The following is a 24,395-nucleotide window of genomic DNA, read 5'->3' as shown; positions in this document are numbered from 1 at the left end:
CAGACTACCATCTGGTTTTTGTATAAGAAAATAAATATTTTATGGGTTACAAGTTGAACTTATGCACAGCCTACTCTTTCATTTGGGTTTTTACTGACATTTTAGGACTTAGTAATTACTGTTTAGGGGGAAAAAACAACAACAAAAATACAAATTCTTGAAGCCAGGGAATCTGCTACACCACGTTTGGTTAGTACCTACTTTGTCCATACGGTGTCACCACTGATTCAGTTTTAATGGGAGTGCCGTTTGCAAATAAACCCTCAAGTCATTGTTCCACTAACTGTCGGCTACATTTATTTTTCCTTACAAGAGCAAACAAGGCGCTGTAGTGATGCAGACACCTTTTGTAGAGTTCGGAGAAAATCAATAAACGACGTTAATTAAGCTAATGGCACACAGCTGTTGCTAATGGCCACTCGATTTGAATGAATGTTCTGAGGTGTTTGTTTTTTGTTTTTTTTACTTGCGCTATGGTTTCGGGATATCAGCGTTTGTTTTCAAGACTATATATAAGATTAAAAAATGTTCACTTTTTCTTTTTTTATCGTTTGTATCGAAGCAGCCTTGTCGTGACGTCAGAGGCTCATTTGCATACGGTATTGTATTTATTGTGTGATTGAGGCTGACGTTAGCACTCTGCTCCTGCAACAACCGGACGCGCAGCCTGTGATTTCTGTGAGTCGTGCTCTTGTAAGTAAGTTCCCTTTTTTTTTTGTTTCTTGTTAAAGTTGACCGGCGCTTAAATTTAGCTTGATGTGCCCTTATTTCCTCTGGTTTCAGTTTCTTGGCTCAATGACTACATCATGACGTTTAACAAAGTAAAAGTGTAAATGACCTAAGCTGCGGAATTTATGAGCATACTGCTTTGTGGGTTTTTTTTTTATTATTATTTTAAACACGAATTTGTAGAACGCCTGTTTAAAATTAAAGTTCACTGTGGAGTGCATTCGGCGTAGCAGCATCCGTACTTGAAAGTGTTGTGTGCATCGAGATCGCTAGCGACTGTATGAGTCCGGGGGGGGGGGGGGGCGGTATTCAAATTCTCAATGCCTTGAAATTTAACTGTCTGACTACACATGCTCGGGTGTGCTGATTAGCCTAATAAGAAGGGTCTCTTTGTTTTAGAACCTTCTGCAAACATGTCTGACAAGCCTGACGTCACTGAGGTTACAACCTTTGACAAGACCAAGCTGAAGAAGACCGAGACTCAAGAGAAAAACCCACTGCCAACCAAAGAAGGTAGGTACTACACCGTCTGACTTTAATCCAGAGCATGTCTGCTATGCTGGAACTCTGAGACCCTAACCTTCTACCTCCTGTTGCAGTCATCGAACAGGAGAAGGCAGAGTCATCATGAAGACCAGGCCTCCTACGTGCTGTACATTTGACAAGCTTCGTCTCTATCAAAATGCATTTCAAGTTTCATAACCTACTTGAGAAATGGCTGTACAACTCACACTATTCACTTGGCTTGATGACCCTCTGTACAGTATGGCAGTGTGGCTTTATGTCACCTTTAGGATCTGGTCATCTGTGTGCATCAATGAGCAGGGGGGAAACAACTGACAAATCTGCACTTGGCAATTTGTAGCCCTACTCCGGTCACCTGTAATGCTCACAAGCAAGCTGTTGTAAAACCTGAAATGCGCAAGATTTGTTTAATATGCACAATAAAAAAAAAAATGTAAATTTCACGTGCATGTGGTGTTTTGGTTTTTGGGGGGGGTGGCGGTGTAACTTTTGCTCAGCCTTGGGAGCTAACATTGAATGCCCTTTTATCCTGAGCAGGTTTGACTGGATGGAAGCTCTCTATAGGCGTTTCAGCTTGTCTGCTAGCTAAACTGAATCTGTACCAACAGTTGGAACTAAAGCTTGATCAGCCGGTTCCTTTTGAGCACCGGTCCAACAGAAGCTGGTAATATATTGGCTCTGTCTCTTTTTTATTTTTTTTTAATTTAATTGTGCATCTTAAGCACTGCAGAAATTGTATGTCATCCCAGTGGGCTTCAAAAACACAACTTTACAATGCAGAACTTTTCGGAAGCCTTCGTCAACATCCAAAAAAGCCAGTTATTCAACCTTGTGGTCTGTAAAGGTGTTGTGCAAAACATTGCTGCCCTATCTGCCACAATTGTACTCAAGACTAGTCCTACATAGTTCACTTTTTTGGTTTTTCTACCTTGCAGCTGCACTAGGCCCCTGTGTTAAAGTATGCAATAACGCATCCAAAGCCACTAGCTGATGGACTAGTTCCTTTAAAATGCCAGTTTGGAATAAGAGCCATGGCTCTCTATTTTGTGACATGCAATTGAAACTGTCCAGTTATTTACACCTGCAGATGCAAAACTCTAAACTTGTAGGTCCAGTTACTAATCTCTACCTTGCAAGAGAAGTTTAATACCGGTCTGTGCGAAATGGGTGTTTGAAATGAAGCTGCTGCGCCTTGAGGTGCACATGAAAAAGAAAGCTTTAGGATCTAACAAATTCTACATTTAGCTGGAAACCATATTCAAGAACCCTTAATCATGGTGACGGTGTTTAGTGTTAAACCACAGTACTGGTGCGGCAGGTGTATTTGGAGATTGTCACCTCCAAAAAATGTAAAGGGTTTTTTTTTTTTTTTTTTTTTCCTTAAATTAACTGAACTAAAACAAAAAGGAACTAATTATGCTGTTTACACACATCAGTTGTCTCTTATGTTTGGAAAGTGGTTACATAATGCAATGTGTCTACAGACCATAACAGCTGTGCTGAAACAACAATAGGCTTTGCTGGGGGATTGGCACAAGTTCATCCTCTTTCCCATAAGGCCATATTCAGGCTACATTTGTTTTTAATAAGGGAACAGGACATGTTAGTTTATTTTGTATTTGCAGTTTTTAAGGAGCTCATGTAGACATTTGTGATGCCAGGCCCTCCTCTTCACCATCTACCATCTGTATGTGCAGTCTGGTCTGACAAGAACTCTGTGTCCTATAATAGTGTGTACTGTGAGACAGACCATATAGAATTTATGGATTTCAAGACAATACTCTGTCACTGGACTGTTTCATGTTTTTCTTTTTTTAAACTTTCTTAGACAAAAGTACTTTATAGCGATAAATTGTAAGGGTTTAGCACTAGATCGAATGTTGGAAAAATACAAAATGTGTCCGTTTAATAAGGAAAGCACCATATTTATGCGATAAAAATCTAAGTCTTTCTATATTTTTACTAATTCTGCCTTTATGGTTCTGGTTTCCATGACGGTGTCTGACAAGTTGAGACCTGACGAAGTCTTTGAAAAGGAATGCAAGTGACATGAAATGGCTGATTGAGTTGAACTTGGCGTAAGAGACCAAACTGCCATCTGCCACTGTTGTGATGGACACCCTCTGAAATGGCTGTGACTCAGGGGTAACTGACAAAGAACACAGATATCCCTGAGACTGCTTATAGCTGCATACTGTACATAATGTGCTAGGAGGATGAGACCACTCTGACAGTGTTCCTGCTCCAGTAGCTGTATTGTACAGTGCCAACGACTGTATTGTACTGTTGGACTGAGTGGATATGAATAACTCGACAAAAGATATGCAGGATTGTACAGAATACACAAAAAATAAGCACATCTTGCCCTTGTCTCATATAGCTGGAAAACATAGTATCATGAAAGGGAAAAAAAAATCTGTTTTATAAAGATCACATTTTTTTTCCTATTTTATTATGAACTGTGAAGTCTACTTTCAGACAAATATGTTGTATTTATGCTTATTTTACAACTAAGCAGCCAATTCCATTATCAGTGCAGTCAGAGTTGAATGACTTTATTTTTGTGTGTAACTGATGCACACATTTGTCTCAAATGATTCCTTTGATACATTTTAAGAGACGCAGTGTATGCTGCTGTCCTTTGTAAGTCTATATAGGCTGATGAACCTCGAAGTAATGGCATGGGAATAATCACACCTCAGACAGTTACTAAACAATGAGACATCACAAGGGAAATAAAGCAAACCCCATGAAATCATTTTACTTGTCTGAACAGTGGACTGGTTTAATTTTTGGAATTTAGGCAAAGCACTTAGCTTTTACTTTAAAAAATATTTTTCAGTGAATATATAATATTAAAACCAATGTAACACAAAAACAACACAAATAATGAACACCCCTTATTTGTATCACTTAGGGAATTATCACCTAGGTCCCATTGTGTTTTTAAGAGGAAATGCTAAAATAGTGAAACAAGCCTGTTCCTATAAGTTTTATTTTTACATTCAGGAGGAAGTGACAGAATTTCAGCTGTATGGTGAGACTTGTTTCTGTGTTTCTGCTGCTCACAAAAAAACCAGTCAGGTTTAAGACTGAACTTCTACTTTTCTCTGTGTTTCCATGGCAGCAGATGAGATTTTCCACTGTGGATCAAACAGTGTTGTTCAAAGCTCTAAATCTATTCAATTCTCAAGAGGAACTAATTTTTGAAAAGTATTGCTTGATCAGTGCAAGCAATTGTGATTTCAGGAATTATCTTGTTCATGTATGATGGTTTTGCTCTATGTGTTGTTTTTCACACTACCCAAGCTTTATTTTACCTTTCTGTTTTTTGCATTAATATCAGAACTGAAAATAAATGACCACACCTGGAGGTTTTTATTGTGGTGTACCAATAGGTTATAAAGGATATTCCTGTAGGAAATGAATGCCCAGCAAGGAATATAATGAGTCGACTCTGTTGAGAACAGCTGCTACGGACAGCAGACATAAAACAAGACAAACTCAACTCCACAGTGAAATATTTTCTGTTGTGTTCACAGCAAACGCTCGACTATCTTCCTTCAGGCGATGATGTAAAAATGTGTCTACATGCCACAGCATGTCTCTCATGTTAAGACACAGCCTTGCAGTTTTTTAGGGCTTCAGGTATGAAGCAAAGCGTAAACACTGTTTAGCACAGTTTAGCACAGTTTACCGTTGCGCTCTTATGTAATACATTACCTACGTACACTGCTGTCAATATATAATTGTGTTGTATTCCACCAGATGAAGAAACAAACATGATTTATTTCGGAATAATGATAAAACCTATTAGCAGTCAGGAAGACAAGCTTACAGGCAATAAAACTGTTTATTATTGTCAGTATGGCACAAAGTAAAAAGAAGGGTTTGGAAAAGTCAGCCATAAAGTGATATTATGAGCATATTAAGAGTTAGCCATTATTTAAAGTAATTTAGATAGTCCCACAGTAGCACCAACCTAGTATTGTTTTTTGAATTATCATGGATGTCTTTCTCTTCTGGCAGAATACAGATACTGGCAAACACAGCAGATAACACCAAAGTATCTGAATTGTTTGATTCATTTTCTTATACTGTTATTTAATATCAGAAAATCTACCAGTATAACCGACAGAAGACGTTTTTATTTCATTTTTACCATTGACTATACAAAGCCGAAGCTGGGACAAAAGAGTTTGGTCATCTGCCTCGTTGTGTTGTCAATTCAGAACGCATAAAAGAGGGGACAATTCTTCTTTGTCTTCTTTTTTATACCCGTGGTGGGAAAAAGCAGTTGTGTGAAAGGTAGACACAAAAGCTGAGGGTGTGAGCTGACCGAGGCAGTGACACACAATAATGGTTCTTGTGCGTGACAAAGACACCCACAGAAGCAGTCTTGTGCTATAGCTGTAATCAAGAGAAGATATCTGTCTGCACATCGAACAAAATAATTGATTAACAATGTTGTGGAAATAGCTAAAATATCTTGCAGAATTTTAGAGGAAGGTCAGGAAAAAGAACGACTTTTTACTCATTTATTTGAAATCCTTTTGAAATAGAGCACATAAAATGGCAAAGAGTTAAAAAAGGGTATTGGGATAGTTTACAATTTCTTATAGGCTTTCTATCATTAGTTTGAGTGTATGTACATGATTAGTGAAGCACACAGACTCCGTAACTGAGTGCAGGTAGTTCAAATGTTGCAAAAATATTAACTGACATTATATTTAAAGATTCTACAAACAATTAAAATATACAGGTGGGAGGAATGGAAAGGAACACTTATTGATAGCACGAGTGAGTAATCATATGACACAGCAAAATTAAAAATCATCAGAGGAAAACCTAGAGGTTTCTCCTTTATCAACAAGAACAAACTAACAATAGTATCACTATTCCAACCCCCAGTGCCTTACCCATCCCCTGACCCCTGAGATCAACTCATTTCTCTACTAGTTCAACAGGCCTGTGTACAGATATCAACCAACAGTTTACAAAGCAACGACATCATATGACAAATGTATGCTCAAAATAAGGAACAGGAAGTTGAAATTAACCTGCTGGCAGTTAATACATCCAGCAGCCTATTTTAAAGTACTGAGGTCAAGAGCTGTCAAACCAATGATAGATCAAAAGCTGTCAATCCAACTGGTGAACAAGCAAACAAAAACCCCCTTCAAAACAGTTAACATTTTATTTAATTGTATAAGTGGTTTCAACCGTCTTCCCCACAACTGCATTCTAAATGCTGCTAATATAGACATCTGTAAAGTAACTTCTGGTAGATAAGTAACTTCTAAAACAGATGTAAAACATCAACACTAAAATGACCACAATATATTAATTTGTTATTTCAGAACATTTAAAGATAAATACAAATGTTTTAGGCTGAGCTGCACAAAGAAAACATAAAACCAGCTCTAACTAACTAGTGACTATGCTAGCTTGCAGAATAGTGTCTGCAAACAGATTTGGTGCAGAGATGTAGGGAGTGTAGAAGTGATTCAATGTGACATGTGCATGCAACCCTGCAGCTGTAGGAGAGTCAGCCTCTTGTGCATAGTAGCTCACCAGATGTGAGTCTGTCACTTCAAATGTCGCCGCATTCAGCGGCACTATCCTCGTGGTAAATGCTTATAAACAGAAAGATTTCACTGTGGTGCCAGTTGTGACTTTAGCCCCACCAGCCCTATGTGACATAAGCAGAATAAATGAACAAGGTGAGGGTTTAGGCTACTATGATAACTGTAATCAAGCTAACTTGTGGTTACAAAATCATGTGCAACATCTGAGACAGGAAGTGAGAGGACTAAGTATAGAGTGAATGCCAGTTTGCATGTTTTTAAAGAGGGAGACAGAAGTTTTGCAGCACCAATAGTGGGATGTAAGCAGAGGAAGTGAGTGTTTTTGTTCAAGGGGCAAAAAAACACAACAAAAAGCAGTTGTAGTCCAGATGTCTGCAGATGTGTGGCCCGTCATGGACCAGCTACTTGATAACACATAAAAAAGCAGAGTAAGTCCCCTGAGCTCCACATACCAACTTCTACGTCTTACACAGTAAATTAAGCTTCTGTAACTTACATTGTAGCTTTTTTAACTGGTGAGATTCGCATTTCTCTGAAATGGTTCAAAGTATGCTTCTGGAAACCTGCAAGGCACCTGTTATTTTGTGTCTGTGGTGACATTTGATACTGGCCAAGCAATCGCACTTTAGGTGGCAAAGAAAGATCACCATCGAAGACAGAAACGTCTTACCATACCCAAACTGTTAAATCTCCTTCGCATCCCACGTTGGGCAATTTATAGCTGTGTTAAAGTAGCTCAATTGTGAATTTGTCTGAGTTTCAAAGGTGTGTGACAGGATGTGGTTAAAGAGCTGCAGCACCAAACTGAAGAAGCAAAACTCCACAGTTGAGTTAACTGAGCTGATGGGCTTAAAGCATAAATACACTAATATAGTGTTGGAATAAAACATAAGCTTCAACTGACCTGATTCCTCTTTGCTGAACTTTGTAATTATTGTTTGTAAAACAGGTCAGTAGCTATAAAGTATTATAATTTTTAAAAATGTGCTTGTTTGCAACTTCGACATGGGCTGTGAACACTTCTGTTCTCTGTTCACACGAGGTTTAAGACAGAGGCATGTGCAGTGACTTAAAGCCATTTAAAGTGATGCCATCAGGATGTTTACTGTGTGCACTTCTATTTTATACTCTCTACCATGTCACAAACTGCCCCAAATGTCAGACAGTCATAAAACTATTATGTCCAGGTCAGTGGATCATACCAGGAAGTACAATGATCTGTGAAAAGTAAAGTCAAAGTTGATAACTCATTAGCAAAAGCTCAAATGTTTGGAAATTCAGACAGCATCTCTGAGGAATGTGCATAGTGTTCCTATAGCGGATGCACAGTAAAGTGGCTAAATGCCTGGATCGATATATTGATTTTTCAAAAAGCCTCACAGCTGTTTTAACATTTGTGACCATGTCATATACACACACAAACTCTCAGGAAGTTTAATGTATAAAGTACATATAAAGTACAGCTATGTAGAAGTTATAACAGCTTGTTGAGAAACAAGGCATCTGAGGCCATGGCATTCAGATTTGGTCTAGTTTAATCTCCCCTTAATTAATATGGATAAGCTCTGGTTGTGTGTGTGTGTGTGTGTGTGTGTGTGTGTGTGTGTGTGTGTGTGTGTGTGTGTGTGTGTGTGTGTGTGTGTGTTTTTGAGTGTACAGCTCAAAGTGGGTCTGAGGAAGCTGTCAAGACAAAGCAGGGTTTAAGTTTTTGCGCTGTAATTTCCGACCTCTGCTATTTATGACAATGTCTCTCTTCCTTTTTTCTCTGTTTCTAGTGGGCTGTTTCCACGTCACGCTGTGCACCCCTGCAGAGGAATCTGCATTTACATAGAGTAACATACAAGCCTCACCTCTTTCTGCACATATATCGAGCACTATTAAAACATTTACCACTTAAATGCTTAAACGGCTAAAAAAAAAAAAGGGAATGAATGAAGTCTGCATCAAATGAATGTGTGTAACAATTATATTATATACAAGCCCCCAAAACTATAATTATAAGTGTGCTTAAAAAAAAGAAAAGATCCATGACTGGATTTTTATTATCCCTGTCTTTTCTGCATAAGTACAGCAACAGCTTTAGAGCTCATTCTAACCAGAAACAGGAAATGAAATCTGGTTGTTTTCATTTTCATAGACTTTTGCTGATAGCAACAAAAGTCTGTAATAACAGCACAGCCATTTTTAAGGTATTATCAGTGGCCCTACCATAGTGCAGGAACATTACAGCTTTTGTACAAAGACATAGCAGGAGGTAAAAGTGATACTGCAGCATGTCCTATCATGTTAGGCATGCAGTTTACATAATCACTACACCAAGGTGAGGCTGTTGTCTTCTTAGGGTACATAGTTGTGTAATTATATCCAGCACAAACCTCCACAGTTAAAAGGAATAAAGGAGAGCTTTAAACTCTGACCTTTAGGGTCAAATGATTTAACAGTAAATTAACTTCTTACTAGCTTCAAAGAATAATGCAAAAAATGGATATAGTACAAATCCGTATTATCTTGACAAGAGGTAACTATCATATTAACATGTGCCTTTGACTCCATATGTCTCATATTACAAAGAGAAAACAGCAAGTATGACCTAGTTTTGTCAATGGAGTAATGTTTAGGGATTTTTGCTTAGAAAAATCTGTTGTCAGGGGTATCACAAAAATAAATAAATAAACACAGCAAATGCATGAGTTATTTTAAAGTATCGAATTATTATTTTAGAAGGTTAGAAAAGGCAGTTTAAAACAGTGTTAAAATATAGTTACATGGCAGGAAGTGCAAGAGGAAAGTTCCCCATTAAGTAACCACAGATTTTGAAGAACAACTCAAAAGAACATAATGCAGCTTCTGCAGGCACAGTACAGGTACATACAGTTTTCATTCTAATGTTGTATGTGGAGTCGGCATCTGCCAAGGAGTGAGAAACACTGAGAAATGAATTTCCTACATGTCTGGCAATATGCAAAGCACCTCCATCAGGTCTGCAAAAGACTGTGGCAGACTTGCTATTCCACTGCAATGTTCTGAACAGGCAAGCCCATTAATAAATTATGGTAAGTCGCACACACTGACCCTCTTGAGACATCTGGTGCTACCCATCAAGCCAGCCTGAGAGCATGGCACAGCTGCGTCTGCTCCTGCATTATCGCTAAAAGGAGAACAGGAGGTGTCCAGCTGAGGTCAATACTTGCATTTACCTCATCCTGCTAATCAAATTGAGGTGCATGAGTGAAAGTGTCTCCCAGACAGCTTGAATTCCCTAGGGTCTGTCTGTCTAGTTGTACTGGGTTCAAACTCCCTTAACATCAGTTCATTGTTTATTCTATATGCAGCCATCATTTTAGGGGGAACACCTGCACCTAAGATCTTCTGTCTGCAAGTAAAAGGAGATTTCTGTCAGGTCGCAAAACAAACAGTGCCATTAAATTACAGCTGCAGCAACAAAATATCAGAGGTGGAAGTTTCTTTGACTAAATGTTTGAGTTTCTTAAGCTACTAGTTGGAATGTGACCATCAGCAATACCTCCTAGATTTGTTGTATTAGGTTTCTACTCATGCAAGGTGATACTTTATGCACAAGCTCAGTATTAAGTTTCAAATTTATCACACTAGCCCTGCGAATAATAGGTTCTCTAATCAGAACTCTACACAGCCTGTCAAAATGATTTCTCAAGATCGCTTCGTTTACTGCAGGGGGAAGTAACAGTTCCCTTCCTGAACCGTGGCAGAACTTCACAAGTTATCAGATTTGATGAGTTTTAGAGAGACCACACTATAAAGTAAGCAGCTAATTAAGCTATTTTAAAAGGAAGCAAATGTTTGTTTTTAAACATGACTCATATATAGACTCTGGCCAAATCTGGACAACAGCGCTCAAAGATGTATTACCTCAAACTACATTAGCGCTGTGGCAGCGGCCCATTTCTACAGCAGTTAGTATTGTCTGCAGTGCATTCATTGCTCATGGCATCTTCCACTCAAGGCAGGATGTGGTTGTGTACACACATCACTTTCAAAATAACTCTTCAACAGCCTTGTCTCTCCTTTTATAGTAAAGGCCGTGCTTATTGCACCATAGCCCACAGTGAGGGACTCACTGGATGAAATGTGCGTGCCCACATAGAAGCAGCTGATTTTCTCTAAAAGTGGCATGTATCTTACAGGCAGAGGGTCAAACAGGGGTTTGTTATGCCCTGTACTAACAGCACTAAAAACTTCTAATGAGAGGGGAGTGCTGGCCTGAGAGGTTTTTAGGAAGTTGGGAGGTGCACTTCCTGAAAATCACCGATACTGAAACAAGGTTCTGCATTGCATGAAGCAAGATTACAGAACCACTTTTAAAACACTAAGAGACAAACACATAAACAAAGACAATATGTAAAAATAATTCAGGTCTTTATTTTCTGTGCATGATCTAACACATGCGTTTGAAATGATCAAATTAATGATATGCTGCAGAGATGGTCCTGTTATTAGTAAGAGGGAAAGATGAAACTCCTGATCAACCGATAACTGTCCCTTTTTTTTTTAAACTGCCTTAACTTTGTATAATGCATCTTACTTCATTCCAAATCATATACAAACAGAGACTTTAGGTAATGGTTAAAAAACAAAGGAACACAGATAACGCATTTTAACTTTCTGATTACAACAGTAGACATAGGAACTTGTCATCTTTTTTCAGTTCCTGCTTCTTTATATTAGTAACTGGCTCCACCTTCTGGTAAAACCTGTGTACCTGAAGAAAGGTTTCAATTTTATATCCTATAAATAATATTGTCTATACTTGTAATTTTTTTAAAAAAAGGAAAAAAAATAGCCAGTGTTTGCAGGCCTTATAGTAGTTTAGTATAATTTCAATAGCATAAATGCGCTGTTATTATGTAACAGCGTGGTGTGTTTTATTTACCAAACACAAATGAAGCATTTTATGTGTTTTTGTTTTTTCTCTCTCTCCTGTGTTTTTCATGATAAATATATTCACATCCAGCTTTTCAGAGAAGTGTTTAAAATTTCAGCCCCTAAACTTCCACTAGATTAATTTGGTGTCTTGGGCTAAACTTCAGAGTTTTTGCCAAGACAGGTGAGGGCGCTGTTGTCACGGAAATGCCCGCTTTATCAAATTAAACACAGAGTCAACAGAACAGCACCAAAGAAATAGCACTAATGTCCTGTATAGCACGCATGGCCTACATGCCTGACATGTGAGTCACATTTAGAGTCACATTTCACACTACAAATGAAAGGCAGTGTGTGTGTGAGAGTGTGTGTTATTGGACAAGGTCTAATCATTAACTACTGTATCCACTGGAGCAAACTGCCAGGTCTTCTACTCTAAGCAGTCAGTTCCAGATTGTAACTGATCATCCATCAAGCTTATTCATCATACTTGGACTGAACTTTGTGGAATTGATCACAATCAGGGGACGCCATCAGTGTGCCAAATTTCAAGCCTTTTTTTTTCCCTATACAGCAATAAAGAAGAAGACTGTTGAAGAAGAAGAAGAAGAAGAAGAATGATAAATGATGAGGAATGATGAAGAATATGTATGAAAAACTGTACTGGTTCCTATCCAGCATTGCTACTTGGCCTCTTGTTAATCTTGCGTATCCTCTACTCTGTAATGGATTGTTGTTTACATAGATATGTCTATGTTAAACAGCCACGCTTACCATGAATGTTTATTATTTTCATAATAAATCTATGCAACAACTGGAGAGTCCAGACTGAATTTATTTTACCCTTCTCTCTATGCAAGCTAAACGAGCTATAACATCTATTTAGCAAGCTGAAACATTTCTCCCTCCTGACATGAGTACCAAATGTCTGGAAAAATAATCACAGGCTTCTATTGTTCGACCACAGTATTTAACTGCACACTTCCTTCTCATCTGAAAGCTATTTCCATTGCAATTTTCAAATCATGTTAAACCTCTTTCCCCGATGTGACTCTGAGCAAAAATCTAAAGTGTAAATAAAGCAGATTTTGGATTTACAAGAAAAACAAACCCCCTCAAATGAATTTCAACAACAAATGTAAACTAAAGCCTGAAGCTCCAAAAGGAACAAGACCTTTTCATTTCCAAGCAAGCAGACGAGCAGGACCAGATGTTAGAGCGTACCCTGAGAGTGTGCAAACCCATTAAACACTTTTATGGCTGAACTTGAAATAAACGTGTGTGAGAGAGCAAAGCTTTATGTGCTACCTGAGAGCAAGACACCAAAGGGTACAGAGCTGCTAAGCACAAGCCTGTGCATGTCTGAGTTTGACAGTTATTTGATACAGTTGATTATTAAATAAAACAGAATCATAAAAAGCAGCTAATGCACGTAAAATTCATCAAGGAAAAGAAAAATAAAGTTCATTTGATTTTCTTTTCTTTTTTTTCATTTGAGCTTCTGCAGGGTTTGAGTAAAGAAAGGATTACCCCTTAACATTTTCCCCACCCCCCTTACAAACCCACTCCTACCTCCAGAAGTCACCACCTCATCCGTCTCAGTCCAGTGTCATTTCACAGTGACAGCCAACCTCTGGAATTTCAGTGCAGAAGAAAGAGAAGCAAATCATGGGGCACAGAGTATAGCAACAGCATTGAAAAGAGTATGACAGAGATATTTTTTCCCTAGAGGAGATTTTGACTTTGCACTCTGGAAATACATGAAATCTGGTGTGTCTTGTGAAAAACTGAGACTTGTTTCTGTCTAGGCAATTTAATGAGCGTAATCCCCCTGGGAGGAATAGTCAGAACGCAGAGCAACCAAAGTCAGCCCCGTGGGAAACAAGGCGTTACGGCTGCTCACTGTGACAGACATGCAGCCACTTACTTTGGTCGGTGCTCTTTTTCTCCTGCTCCACATCTCTGCTGGTAGCACAGACGCCTATAGGTAAGTCAATCAAGTCGAGCAACAGGCCGTGTGATGTTGTATGGTGTGCTTCTACTCTGAAAAATCTGCAGCAGGTGAAAACTTTGCTAAGTCAAGATTCAAAAATAAGTTAAAGTATGATGTCAGACAGATGTTTACGTACCAAAGAATTCCAATCACATTTCAGGAAGGCTGAATGCCAAAAATAACACAGCAATGTTAATTATAGTATCGGATAATATACAATTCAACCTGCTTCCTCTTAAAAAAGGTGGAATCTCTAACAACTGGAATATTAGTTTCTCCACACACTGTTATTTTAAGTGGGGCTTAAGGAATAACATAAATCCCTCTATTTTGCAGTGTAGAATATACATAAACCTTTAACAGTCGAAACTGTTATTTTGAAAATATGTACACACAACCTTGCCCCTGCTAACAGAAGACTAAGAGAGTGCAACTTCTAAATATGGCACAGCAACTGTTAATAACTGAAGAGCACCTGTCTCTCTTAGGAGACCGTCTCCTGTGGGCTATTCTGGTTGATTTCTATAAAGACACGGATTCCTCTTGTCCTGCCTGGGATTTAAGCGTTTGGCTGTCAGCCTAAAAGCAAAGCTAACGATGCTGAAAGGTGCAGTCAGATTTGAATGCAAGATTCTGCTATTTTTGGAATCACTTGCTCAACTAAGTTATGGTAGAAATGTTAATCGAATTTACAAGTTAAAATGTACACATGCAATGTAATCTATATGTACCACAGGTTATTTTGAGCACACCGCTGACTCTTTAACCACAAGTCAGAATAACCTTCCAGTTGATATGCATCAGCCTCCAGAAACAAGACAAAGACCAAAGCCGATTTTTAAAAGGAGGAAATATAGTGTGAGGGTGCCAGTGTCTGATTAGTATGTTTTTCTCCATCTGTAGCCTACATCCTGTCAGCTGGCTGTTGCACCATGGGGAGCCCAGCTTCTAGTGCTAAGCAAGCCTTGTGAGGAGACACTTTATTTAGGTTGCTTGTTGTTTGGACCATAATTAAAAGTGGATGCCAGAATGCCTGCAATTGAGACATCTCAGTTAGTGTGTGTGGGCCTAATTAAACATGATTCTATAACCTAAATTCATAATCAGTGGGGGTTTTATTTTTCATTTTATTTTTTTGCTTCCTGACATGAGATTTTGTTTAAAGGCTTAATTTGCTTATATATATATATATACACACACACACACACACACACACACACACACACACACACACACACACACACACACACACACACACACACACACACACACACACACACACACACACACACACACACACACAGTGGGGCAAAAAAGTATTTAGTCAGCCACCGATTGTGCAAGTTCCCCCACCTAAAATGATGACAGAGGTCAGTAATTTGCACCAGAGGTACACTTCAACTGTGAGAGACAGAATGTGAAAAAAAAAAAATCCATGAATCCACATGGTAGGATTTGTAAAGAATTTATTCGTAAATCAGGGTGGAAAATAAGTATTTGGTCAATAACAAAAATACAACTCAATACTTTGTAACATAACCTTTGTTGGCAATAACAGAGGTCAAACGTTTACTATAGGTCTTTACCAGGTTTGCACACACAGTAGCTGGTATTTTGGCCCATTCCTCCATGCAGATCTTCTCGAGAGCAGTGATGTTTTGGGGCTGTCGCCGAGCAACACGGACTTTCAACTCCCACCACAGATTTTCTATGGGGTTGAGGTCTGGAGACTGGCTAGGCCACTCCAGGACTTTCAAATGCTTCTTACGGAGCCACTCCTTTGTTGCCCGGGCGGTGTGTTTTGGATCATTGTCATGTTGGAAGACCCAGCCTCGTTTCATCTTCAAAGTTCTCACTGATGGAAGCAGGTTTTGGCTCAAAATCTCACGATACATGGCCCCATTCATTCTGTCCTTAACACGGATCAGTCGTCCTGTCCCCTTGGCAGAAAAACAGCCCCATAGCATGAAGTTTCCACCCCCATGCTTCACAGTAGGTATGGTGTTCTTGGGATGCAACTCAGTATTCTTCTTCCTCCAAACACGACGAGTTGAGTTTATACCAAAAAGTTCTACTTTGGTTTCATCTGACCACATGACATTCTCCCAATCCTCTGCTGTATCATCCATGTGCTCTCTGGCAAACTTCAGACGGGCCTGGACATGCACTGGCTTCAGCAGCGGAACACGTCTGGCACTGCGGGATTTGATTCCCTGCCGTTGTAGTGTGTTACTGATGGTGACCTTTGTTACTTTGGTCCCAGCTCTCTGCAGGTCATTCACCAGGTCCCCCCGTGTGGTTCTGGGATCTTTGCTCACCGTTCTCATGATCATTTTGACCCCACGGGATGAGATCTTGCGTGGAGCCCCAGATCGAGGGAGATTATCAGTGGTCTTGTATGTCTTCCATTTTCTGATGATTGCTCCCACAGTTGATTTTTTCACACCAAGCTGCTTGCCTATTGTAGATTCACTCTTCCCAGTCTGGTGCAGGTCTACAATACTTTTCCTGGTGTCCTTCGAAAGCTCTTTGGTCTTGGCCATGGCGGAGTTTGGAGTCTGACTGTTTGAGGCTGTGGACAGGTGTCTTTTATACAGATGATGAGTTCAAACAGGTGCCATTCATACAGGTAACGAGTGGGGGACAGAAAAGCTTCTTACAGAAGACGTTACAGGTCTGTGAGAGCCAGAGGTTTTCCTTGTTTGAGGTGACCAAATACTTATTTTCCACCCTGATTTACGAATAAATTCTTTACAAATCCTACCATGTGAATTCATGGATTTTTTTTTCACATTCTGTCTCTCACAGTTGAAGTGTACCTCTGGTGCAAATTACTGACCTCTGTCATCATTTTAAGTGGGGGAACTTGCACAATCGGTGGCTGACTAAATACTTTTTTGCCCCACTGTATATATCTTACCTTTGACTTCTCTTTTTCCTCTGCAAAGGCACTACAGGCAAGTCCTTACTGGAAACCAACCAGGTGTGTGTCGCTATGGTAGGAGACTGGAGTGTTGCTATGGCTGGAGGAAAAACAGTAAAGGGCAGTGTGAGGGTAAGAACAGTATGCATTCAAAGGCCAGTTTATAATCAGTAAGATAAAAATCATTAAGGCACTTAAAAAGCAAGCAGGCTGAGACATTTAAACTAACACGAAAAGCTTTCTCAATAAACAAATATTTAGAGAGAACAAGCTTTACTGCCAAAAAACTGTATCCTGACTATTGTTAGTCTTTTCATGGGGGATATTTTTCTAACCCCCAAAAATGTGGAGGAAATTACATTCTAGATTTAAAAACCTTGCCTGTACAATAGAAATTTGTGGTTTTGACTGCAATCCATCATTTTCCACCACTGATATTTCTGGTGGTATTTTCTTCATCTTAAATGTTTTACCAGCCCAGTGTGAGCACGGGTGCAAGCACGGAGAGTGCGTTGGCCCCAACAAATGCAAGTGTTTTCCAGGATACTCCGGAAAGACATGTAATCAAGGTGGGTATTTGAGGTCATTAAATAATGTCTGGAAAGCAAACCGGGTACACAGACTAATTTATGGAAGGATTCACTTTTCCAGAAAGAAAATGTTTATCTGCTCGATTGATTGCTTTACAAAAAGTAAAGATCTTTCTTATTCTTAGACCTGAATGAGTGCGGCCTGAAACCTCGTCCATGTGAGCATCGCTGCATGAACACCTATGGGAGTTACAAATGCTACTGTCTCAACGGATACACCTTAATGGCCGACGGATCCTGTGCCAGTGAGTCCCAATGTGGATACATACACTGAGTGGAAATGCAGAGAACAGCTGCATATCAGGATGCATATCTGATAATTTGTGTTATTTTGTGTTTGGACATGTAGATTCTAGGACCTGTGCACTTGCTCACTGTCAGTATGGCTGTGAGGAAGTACAAGGAGAGATTCAATGCCTCTGCCCATCTGCAGGGCTGCAACTGGGGCAGGATGGAAGAACTTGTGTAGGTGAGCGGTAACAGATCATACGTGCAGAAAAATGAATGTTTTAAGAAGTTAGTCTTATACAAACAATGTGTTATATGAGGCAACAGCCTTTATATGAAATAAGAAACACAGAGACTCTTTCTATGTCACACAGATTGAAGGTAACTGCATACTGGACACACTGTGTGAGGATTATATTACATGGTTTTGGCATGTTTTGCTTGTAAATCAACTGAATGCAATTTAGTTATATATCTTCCAACAAAACTGCTTGAGCTGTGGCTGCACCAGTCTGTCATGATCACACAGGGGAGGTCATATACAAGTTCAGCGGCATTAAATTTCACGACTGCCACGAATGCAACACATTCAGAAACAGATTTACAACAAAAACATACTTTTTATTCCAAAAGCAGCCAAATTCTATTTTTACCACATGTACTGTACAAAAAATGAATTCTGATGAGACACATTTATCCTGATTGTATTCAATGTGACATTCCATATACTTTATAGACCCCAACTGGCTTTAGGTCCACACTTTCAGTTGCTAACCACAAATATAGTAGAAACATTTTAAGCCATAGCAGTAAAAGACAATCATTTGTCAAATGTAAGCAAAAGCAGAATAGAATTGCAAATAATTTGCAGAATGTCTATGCCCTATATTTGATTAAACATAGGGTATAAAAAATCTAATGTAAAACATTTTGCTTTTAGTTCAATTTTGCACACTTGCCTGAATTTTGGGGAATGAGGTTTTACATTAATTACTATTACAATTTAAAATAAAACCCTTCTTGTGCATATGTCCTGTTATGTTGAGCTGTTAATAATTATATGCTTATTCACCACAGACTGCTGCTTAGCTGCTTGCTGAGCTCCTAATCAAACACAATTCAGCAATGCTACAAGGCTTTGAGAGTTCCTATTTACGATTATCAAAATGATAAAGCCCCAAAAACAGTAACTAAATCTATAGAAATAACTGGTAACACACCCCTGGCAAAGCAAATAGCGAAGAGGAAGTGTTATTGACCAGAAGGTACTGGATATGACTGCATGTGAAAAGGTTTTCGAAGGACTCTATGCAGCTTTGAAAAACTAAGTATGCCCCATTATTAAGTGGCTTTTTTCGTATGATTTTAGCAATCTCTCACATCATTGTGGAGAAATTTGCTACTCTTCTTTGCAATGTTGCTTCTGTTTTTGCACTGATCTCTTAAGATCACTCAAAATTTCATGTAGATTGACTTTAAATGGGCCATTGCAACACGTTGATTCTTTTCTGTTTCAGACGTTTTGTTGTAGATTTGCTGCTGTGCTAAGGATCACTGTCCCGTTGCATGACCCAGTTTTAGCTAATCTTTAGCTGTCGGCAGATGCCCTCACCTTTGACTCTAGAATACTTTGGTATACAGTGGAGTTCATGGTCAACTCAATGATTGCCTTTTGCCCAGGGCAAATGATTGCAAAAAATCCCAAGTCATCACCCCTCCACCATTGTGCTTAGCAGTTGGTATGGAGTCTTTGAGCTTGTATGCTATGGTTAGGTTTCATGAAAAATAGCACTATGCATTATAACCAAATATGTTCACTTTTGTCTGATCTGTCCAAATAAGATTATTCCAGATGTCTTGTGGTTTGTTTTAAACCTAAACTGTGCTGCCATGTTCTTTTTAGAGAGAAGGTGTTTTTTCTTGGCAGCCATCCCAAACAAGCCATATCTATTTAGTCTTTTTCTCATTTTAATGTTATGAACTTTAACATTTAACATGCTCAGTGAGACCTGTAGCTCTTGGGTGTTTTGCAGTTTCTCCTACATTGAACCATCTGATCTTGGGGTAAATTTGCTTGAACATCCACTCTTAAGAAAACAGGGGCATTCTGTTAACACACACACCTGAATGGTCCAGACCAGCAAACTGCTAAACCATCTGCTTTTATATCAGTGGTCACATTTAGTGATGAACAATTAATTAAGTGCATTTGATTAACAGCCTTTGGCTGCTAGTTACCCTCTTGATTTTTATGGAATCGGTAAGGGTGTACTTAGTTTTTTCACAAGACTACAGAACTCTTGATAATTATAAAAAACATGGGCTCTTTATTTTTTCTCCTGCTTTGTTTCTCTTTAGATATTGATGAGTGTGTAACTGGGAAGAACCTCTGCCCATACAACAGACAATGTGTGAACACCTTTGGCAGCTACTACTGCAAGTGTCAGGAAGGCTACGATCTGAAATATGTCAACGGCAAATATGACTGTGTAGGTAAGGTATACATGATCATTAAGGGGAGTCATCTCCTCACTTCAATTCCTAAAGGTACAAATAGGCTTCTTCCAATTCCAGACCTTGATGAGTGTGCAGCCGGCACCCACAAGTGCAGCCACCACGCTGTCTGTGTGAACACTCAAGGATCCTACAGGTGCAGGTGCAAGTCTGGCTTCAGAGGCAATGGCTTTGAATGCTCTGGTGAGATCCGAGATTCGCTGCGGAGAATTACGAATAAAATAATTTTAGCAAAGCCTTTCATTTCTACTGAGATTTGTCAAATTAAGGCATTCACGCTTGATTTAAAAAACAGACGAGGGTAATCAGTCAGGTAGGTCAGGAGAAGTTTTACAGCCACATATTTCATTTGGACTCTTTAAACATCTGCAAACAGCAGTCCTGCCAAGGCTAGTTTCCTGCCTTCAGACTCCCCTCCTCTTCACAGATGTTAACACCAGAGAGGCACAGATTGAAAACACACCTGTGTAAATACGACACTGCATTGTAGCTAGCCAACTGAAAAAGGAGAAATAAAGATAGTGCTGTACTCTTTGAACCAGACCCAGATAATAACAGGTGAAATCTCATGCAGCCAAATAACAAAAAAGAGGTCAGGGCTTTCTGCGTAAATGAAAATGCCTTTATTTTCTGTAGTTAAGCCGTTTTATCAGAGTTCGTGGGATGGAGAAAAAGGCAGTGCAGATGATTCCCTGAATGGTGAGATTGTATAGAATCCAAGACTCTGTTTCTGCTATTCACTCCCTGCCCTGCAACCCCATTCACTCATCCCTTCCTCTTGTCTATATATAAGAGCACCTCCCCCACCTCTCTCCCCTGCTCATGGCTGAAAATGTATGTCCATAGCACCCGCAGTCTGAGACCTTAAATCCTCAGCATGGCCTTATACAGTAAATTGCTTGAGCATTTAAGAAACTAATTTAAGCTATGCCCGCTTATGTCTTATCTGCATGCAGTAGGAGGATCTGTTGTCTTAGCATGTTAGTTTGTTACAGCTCTGCTCCTGTGGAAAGCATATTATCAATGGCCTGGTAAGTCACTGCAGGGAAATAATAAATAAGAACTGCATCTGCAAAATACATGACAAACAAGAAAGACATCTGAAGTCAAATACTATGTTTGTCAGTCATGATTGCAGAGCCATATGTCTATTCTGATTCCTCTTCCTGCCTGCAGCCATCCCAGACTCCCAGGTGAAGCCTAGGATTCTGGGAGGTAAACTGACTGACGAGGACATCAAAAATGTAATCCTCGAACCAGTCGCAACGCCACCTCCCAACATCCCCCTGCAACCTTTTGACTATGACGGGGAGGTCTATGTTGGCACTACGACTAAAGGAACGCAAGAGGAGGGATTTCCTGAGGAAGAAGAGGAAGAGGTGGAAGAGGAAGACAACCAGCTCAATCCAAGAGGAGACGTTTTCAGTAAGGGGCATATTGTTTGGCAGCGCTATGATAAATGAGTTCCACTATTCTGGGTGGTCTGCAAAGTAAGTAGTAACCATAAACAGACTAAACAAACTCAGTGTGATTCAAAAGAGACTGTCCCCTCATGTTTACATGACATCTGAATGTAATTATGGATTTTCAGCTGAAATAACTGTCTGAAAGGGCAGCTCTGGATTAAGGCCTTGACCAAAGAAGAAAAGGGGGTGTTGCTTCAGATCTGCTGTTAACCTCAAACCCAGAGTTATCCCAGTCTCACTGACTTATCTATAAAGGATCAAAGGCACTATGATGATTATACTGGTATAAATAAAATAAATTGTCAACCTAATTTTTTTTCTCAAAATCCTTGAATTCTTACTTACTCTGCTATATTAAACTATTGGTCACAACAGACTGAATGTAAATTCCCAATAATAACCCAACACTGTAAAATCAAGACTTACCAGCTTACATTTAAAACCTTCAAATCCCCATGAATGAGGTTGTCTTTCACTGATAATCTTGAATTTTATGGAAAGATCAGAGCCTGTGTAAGAACTCAGAAAGCAAGAGGAGACAGGCCCCAAGACATCCATCACCTCCAGGGAGGAATGTTAGTCTGCTGGCATGTGAGAGCCCAAGGATACAACTCATCCTGGGCCTGCTTCCCCATCCCTCAGGTGGAGGGGGAGGCGGGATGGGAATTTACAAAGCCCCTAAACCTTTTATTATGTTTTCCCCAAAACAGCTGTTGTGCAAACAGACTTGCCTCCTTGTAGGAAGGTCTGTCATCAGCACTCTAGACTTCTCTAAAACAGGCCTACTCTGACTGAGCAGCTTCAATAATCCCAGCTGTCACTCATCAGACTGTCTGTGGCTGCATTTCATGGGGGTGATTTTCTGCTAGAGCTTTAAATTGCTTGGAGGGGATATATGCTAAAGTTGTAGCTCCATTTTATGGTATGAGTGACAGCAGGGCAGGTCTTTACCTGTTGGTTAAAAACCCCTTTCTACCTGTCATCTTGAAAAATCTCTTTGCTGTATTATTTATGCATTAAGTTCTTTCCATTGCATATTTTTTAAGAGTAGTATCAGAGTTGTGTCAGTTTTTGCACTCATTATCTTAGTCTAGTTCGAGTCTAATACAAAATCCATCAGGAAATCACGCCATCAGCTAAAGTTGAAAGGTATAATCTAAATGAATTTAGGATTTAGAGCAAAACTTTTGAACCAATGAATACCAGTTTAACTTAGGCATGCCTAATAGCTGAAAGCTTAAATGTGTATATTAAGATGAATTCACTCCATTTTTTTTTTAAATTTAATCTCTAAACACAGTATCAGAGGACTTTGAGTCAGTGTTCGGACCAGCCACAGAAGTCGAAGAGATCCACATAGCGCCAGCTCAAGAAGGTAATCAAAAAGTGTGTTCATGTTTCATTGTTCCCAGGAAGTTGATTTTGTTCATCACATTGCGTTTTCATTGAGAGAAAAGTTTTGTCAATAATTCAAGTGACTTCTTTAGTCTCAAGACCAAAGTCGTCCAGATGAACAGAATTAATTTTCTGGGATTTCCTTACCTGGATGATTTAGCATATATTAAGACGTGTTATTGTTGTATAATCGCTACTCAGCTAATTTAAAAATGTGTTCCTAACATTTACTTTCTAGAGTATTTCATGGATTGCAACTTTGACAAAGGGGCGTGCGAATGGATCCAAGACAAGTCTGATGACATGGACTGGAGTGTAGCATACCATGACAATGGTAACGACCTGATGAATGTTACTTTTTCAAAGGAGAGGTATTCATTTTTGTGCATTCAGATACTGTAACTTACATCAGCTACAAACCTTCTCAGGTGGTGAGTACTACATGGCTTTGAGCGGGCTTGTAGGGGAGCAAGAGGATGTGGCCAGGTTGAAACTGCTTCTTGGTGACCGGTCCCAGTATGGCAGCCTCTGCCTTACCTTTGACTACCGTGTGGTTGGCCCTGATGTGGGCACGCTCAGGGTACTGCTGGACAACAATGTTTACCCAGTATGGGAGCAGAGTCAGAGCAGGGAGCAGGGCTGGCAGACTGAGTTTCTCACAGTAACCTGGAAGGAGAAGGCCCCAGAGTCTGTAAGTCATTTACACACATTTTAGAACATTATATTTAAAATCTTCTTCAATATTTGTGGCTAGCTATGATGGGATCTTGGCCTAAAAAGTAAATTCCTTTGATGTTCTGAAAAGGCAGCCATCACATTACTAATTTACTACTCAGATCAACAACCTTAATGTACAACTGTATGTCGGTTTGTGTTTCAGGTTATCTTTGAAGTTCAGCGCGGGAAAGGTCTTGGAGGTGAGATTGGGCTGGACACTATTGTGCTGACATCAGGAACGTGTCAAGAGGATCCAGTCTTTTAAGAACATATGCCTTGACATTTATCCATGTTATGGTGTGTTTCTTGTGGATTTTTTCCCATTATTCCCTCAGTGCAGACACACAGTCTACAGGGAACAATACATAAACTAAGTGCAGAGAAATTCATGTCATCACAAAGCTGCTACATAGAAGCACCCTGCTATAGTTTTTTTGTGATTTTCAAAATCATCTTTTATGGTACAGATAACTCAGATCTCAGGAAAAGGTGAAAATGCTAACTTTGTTAGTCTGGTCCAACAGTATTGTGCTTAAACCTTTGTTATGTTTGCAACAATGCATTTCTGAAGTTAATAGTTAAAAAGTTAATAGTCCACAATATGTAATGTGAATTGTTAGGTTAATTATATCTGCAATTTTAATTGATCAACGTTTTTGAAGGCTGTTTAGTTTAAACAATTAAAAAAAAACTATCAGTGCATACAATTGTGTAAGATTTGCTGTATTATTATACCATGTTATTACATTAAATGTTTTTTTCTAACTTCCTATCATTTATTTTTTTCCATGTACAGATTCCATAATGATGATTATTTTACAGTACCAA

General features: G+C 39.3%; 2 protein-coding genes across 6 annotated transcripts; both read left to right on the top strand.

Moving 5' to 3' along the window:
* Positions 1–549: 549 nt before the first annotated feature.
* tmsb4x (thymosin beta 4 X-linked) lies at positions 550–1,697 on the top strand. Of its 2 annotated transcripts, none has more exons than XM_085384130.1 (3): positions 550–697; positions 1,129–1,242; positions 1,329–1,697. In XM_085384130.1, exons 2-3 carry the CDS (start codon positions 1,143–1,145, stop codon positions 1,358–1,360), a joined length of 132 nt encoding a protein of 43 aa, XP_085240256.1. In that variant the 5' UTR covers positions 550–697; positions 1,129–1,142; the 3' UTR covers positions 1,361–1,697. The 2 variants fall into 2 exon arrangements, with proteins under 2 accessions (XP_085240256.1, XP_085240255.1); XM_085384129.1 differs by having other exon boundaries at positions 551–693.
* An 11,618-nt stretch (positions 1,698–13,315) lies between these two features.
* Positions 13,316–24,337, top strand: egfl6 (EGF-like-domain, multiple 6). 4 transcript variants are annotated; one of them, XM_085384122.1, is made up of 14 exons: positions 13,316–13,444; positions 13,550–13,728; positions 16,683–16,789; positions 17,134–17,226; positions 17,373–17,492; positions 17,597–17,716; positions 19,834–19,968; positions 20,050–20,172; positions 20,626–20,688; positions 21,166–21,414; positions 22,756–22,830; positions 23,089–23,184; positions 23,279–23,541; positions 23,731–24,337. In XM_085384122.1, the coding sequence occupies exons 2-14, from the start codon at positions 13,655–13,657 to the stop codon at positions 23,830–23,832; spliced, it is 1,620 nt and encodes a 539-aa protein (XP_085240248.1). In that variant the 5' UTR covers positions 13,316–13,444; positions 13,550–13,654; the 3' UTR covers positions 23,833–24,337. The 4 variants fall into 4 exon arrangements, with proteins under 4 accessions (XP_085240248.1, XP_085240247.1, XP_085240249.1 ...); XM_085384121.1 differs by having other exon boundaries at positions 13,339–13,728; XM_085384123.1 differs by lacking the exon at positions 20,626–20,688 and having other exon boundaries at positions 13,339–13,728.
* Positions 24,338–24,395: the final 58 nt, after the last annotated feature.

This window comes from Rhamphochromis longiceps, linkage group LG16, assembly GCF_057381845.1.
Source record: "Rhamphochromis longiceps isolate RC_006_pf linkage group LG16, R_longiceps_female_GT1.1, whole genome shotgun sequence".
NCBI lineage: Eukaryota > Metazoa > Chordata > Actinopteri > Cichliformes > Cichlidae > Rhamphochromis > Rhamphochromis longiceps.
The sequence above is the reverse complement of the archived record's forward strand: the minus strand, read 5'-3'. Positions and strand labels throughout refer to the sequence as shown.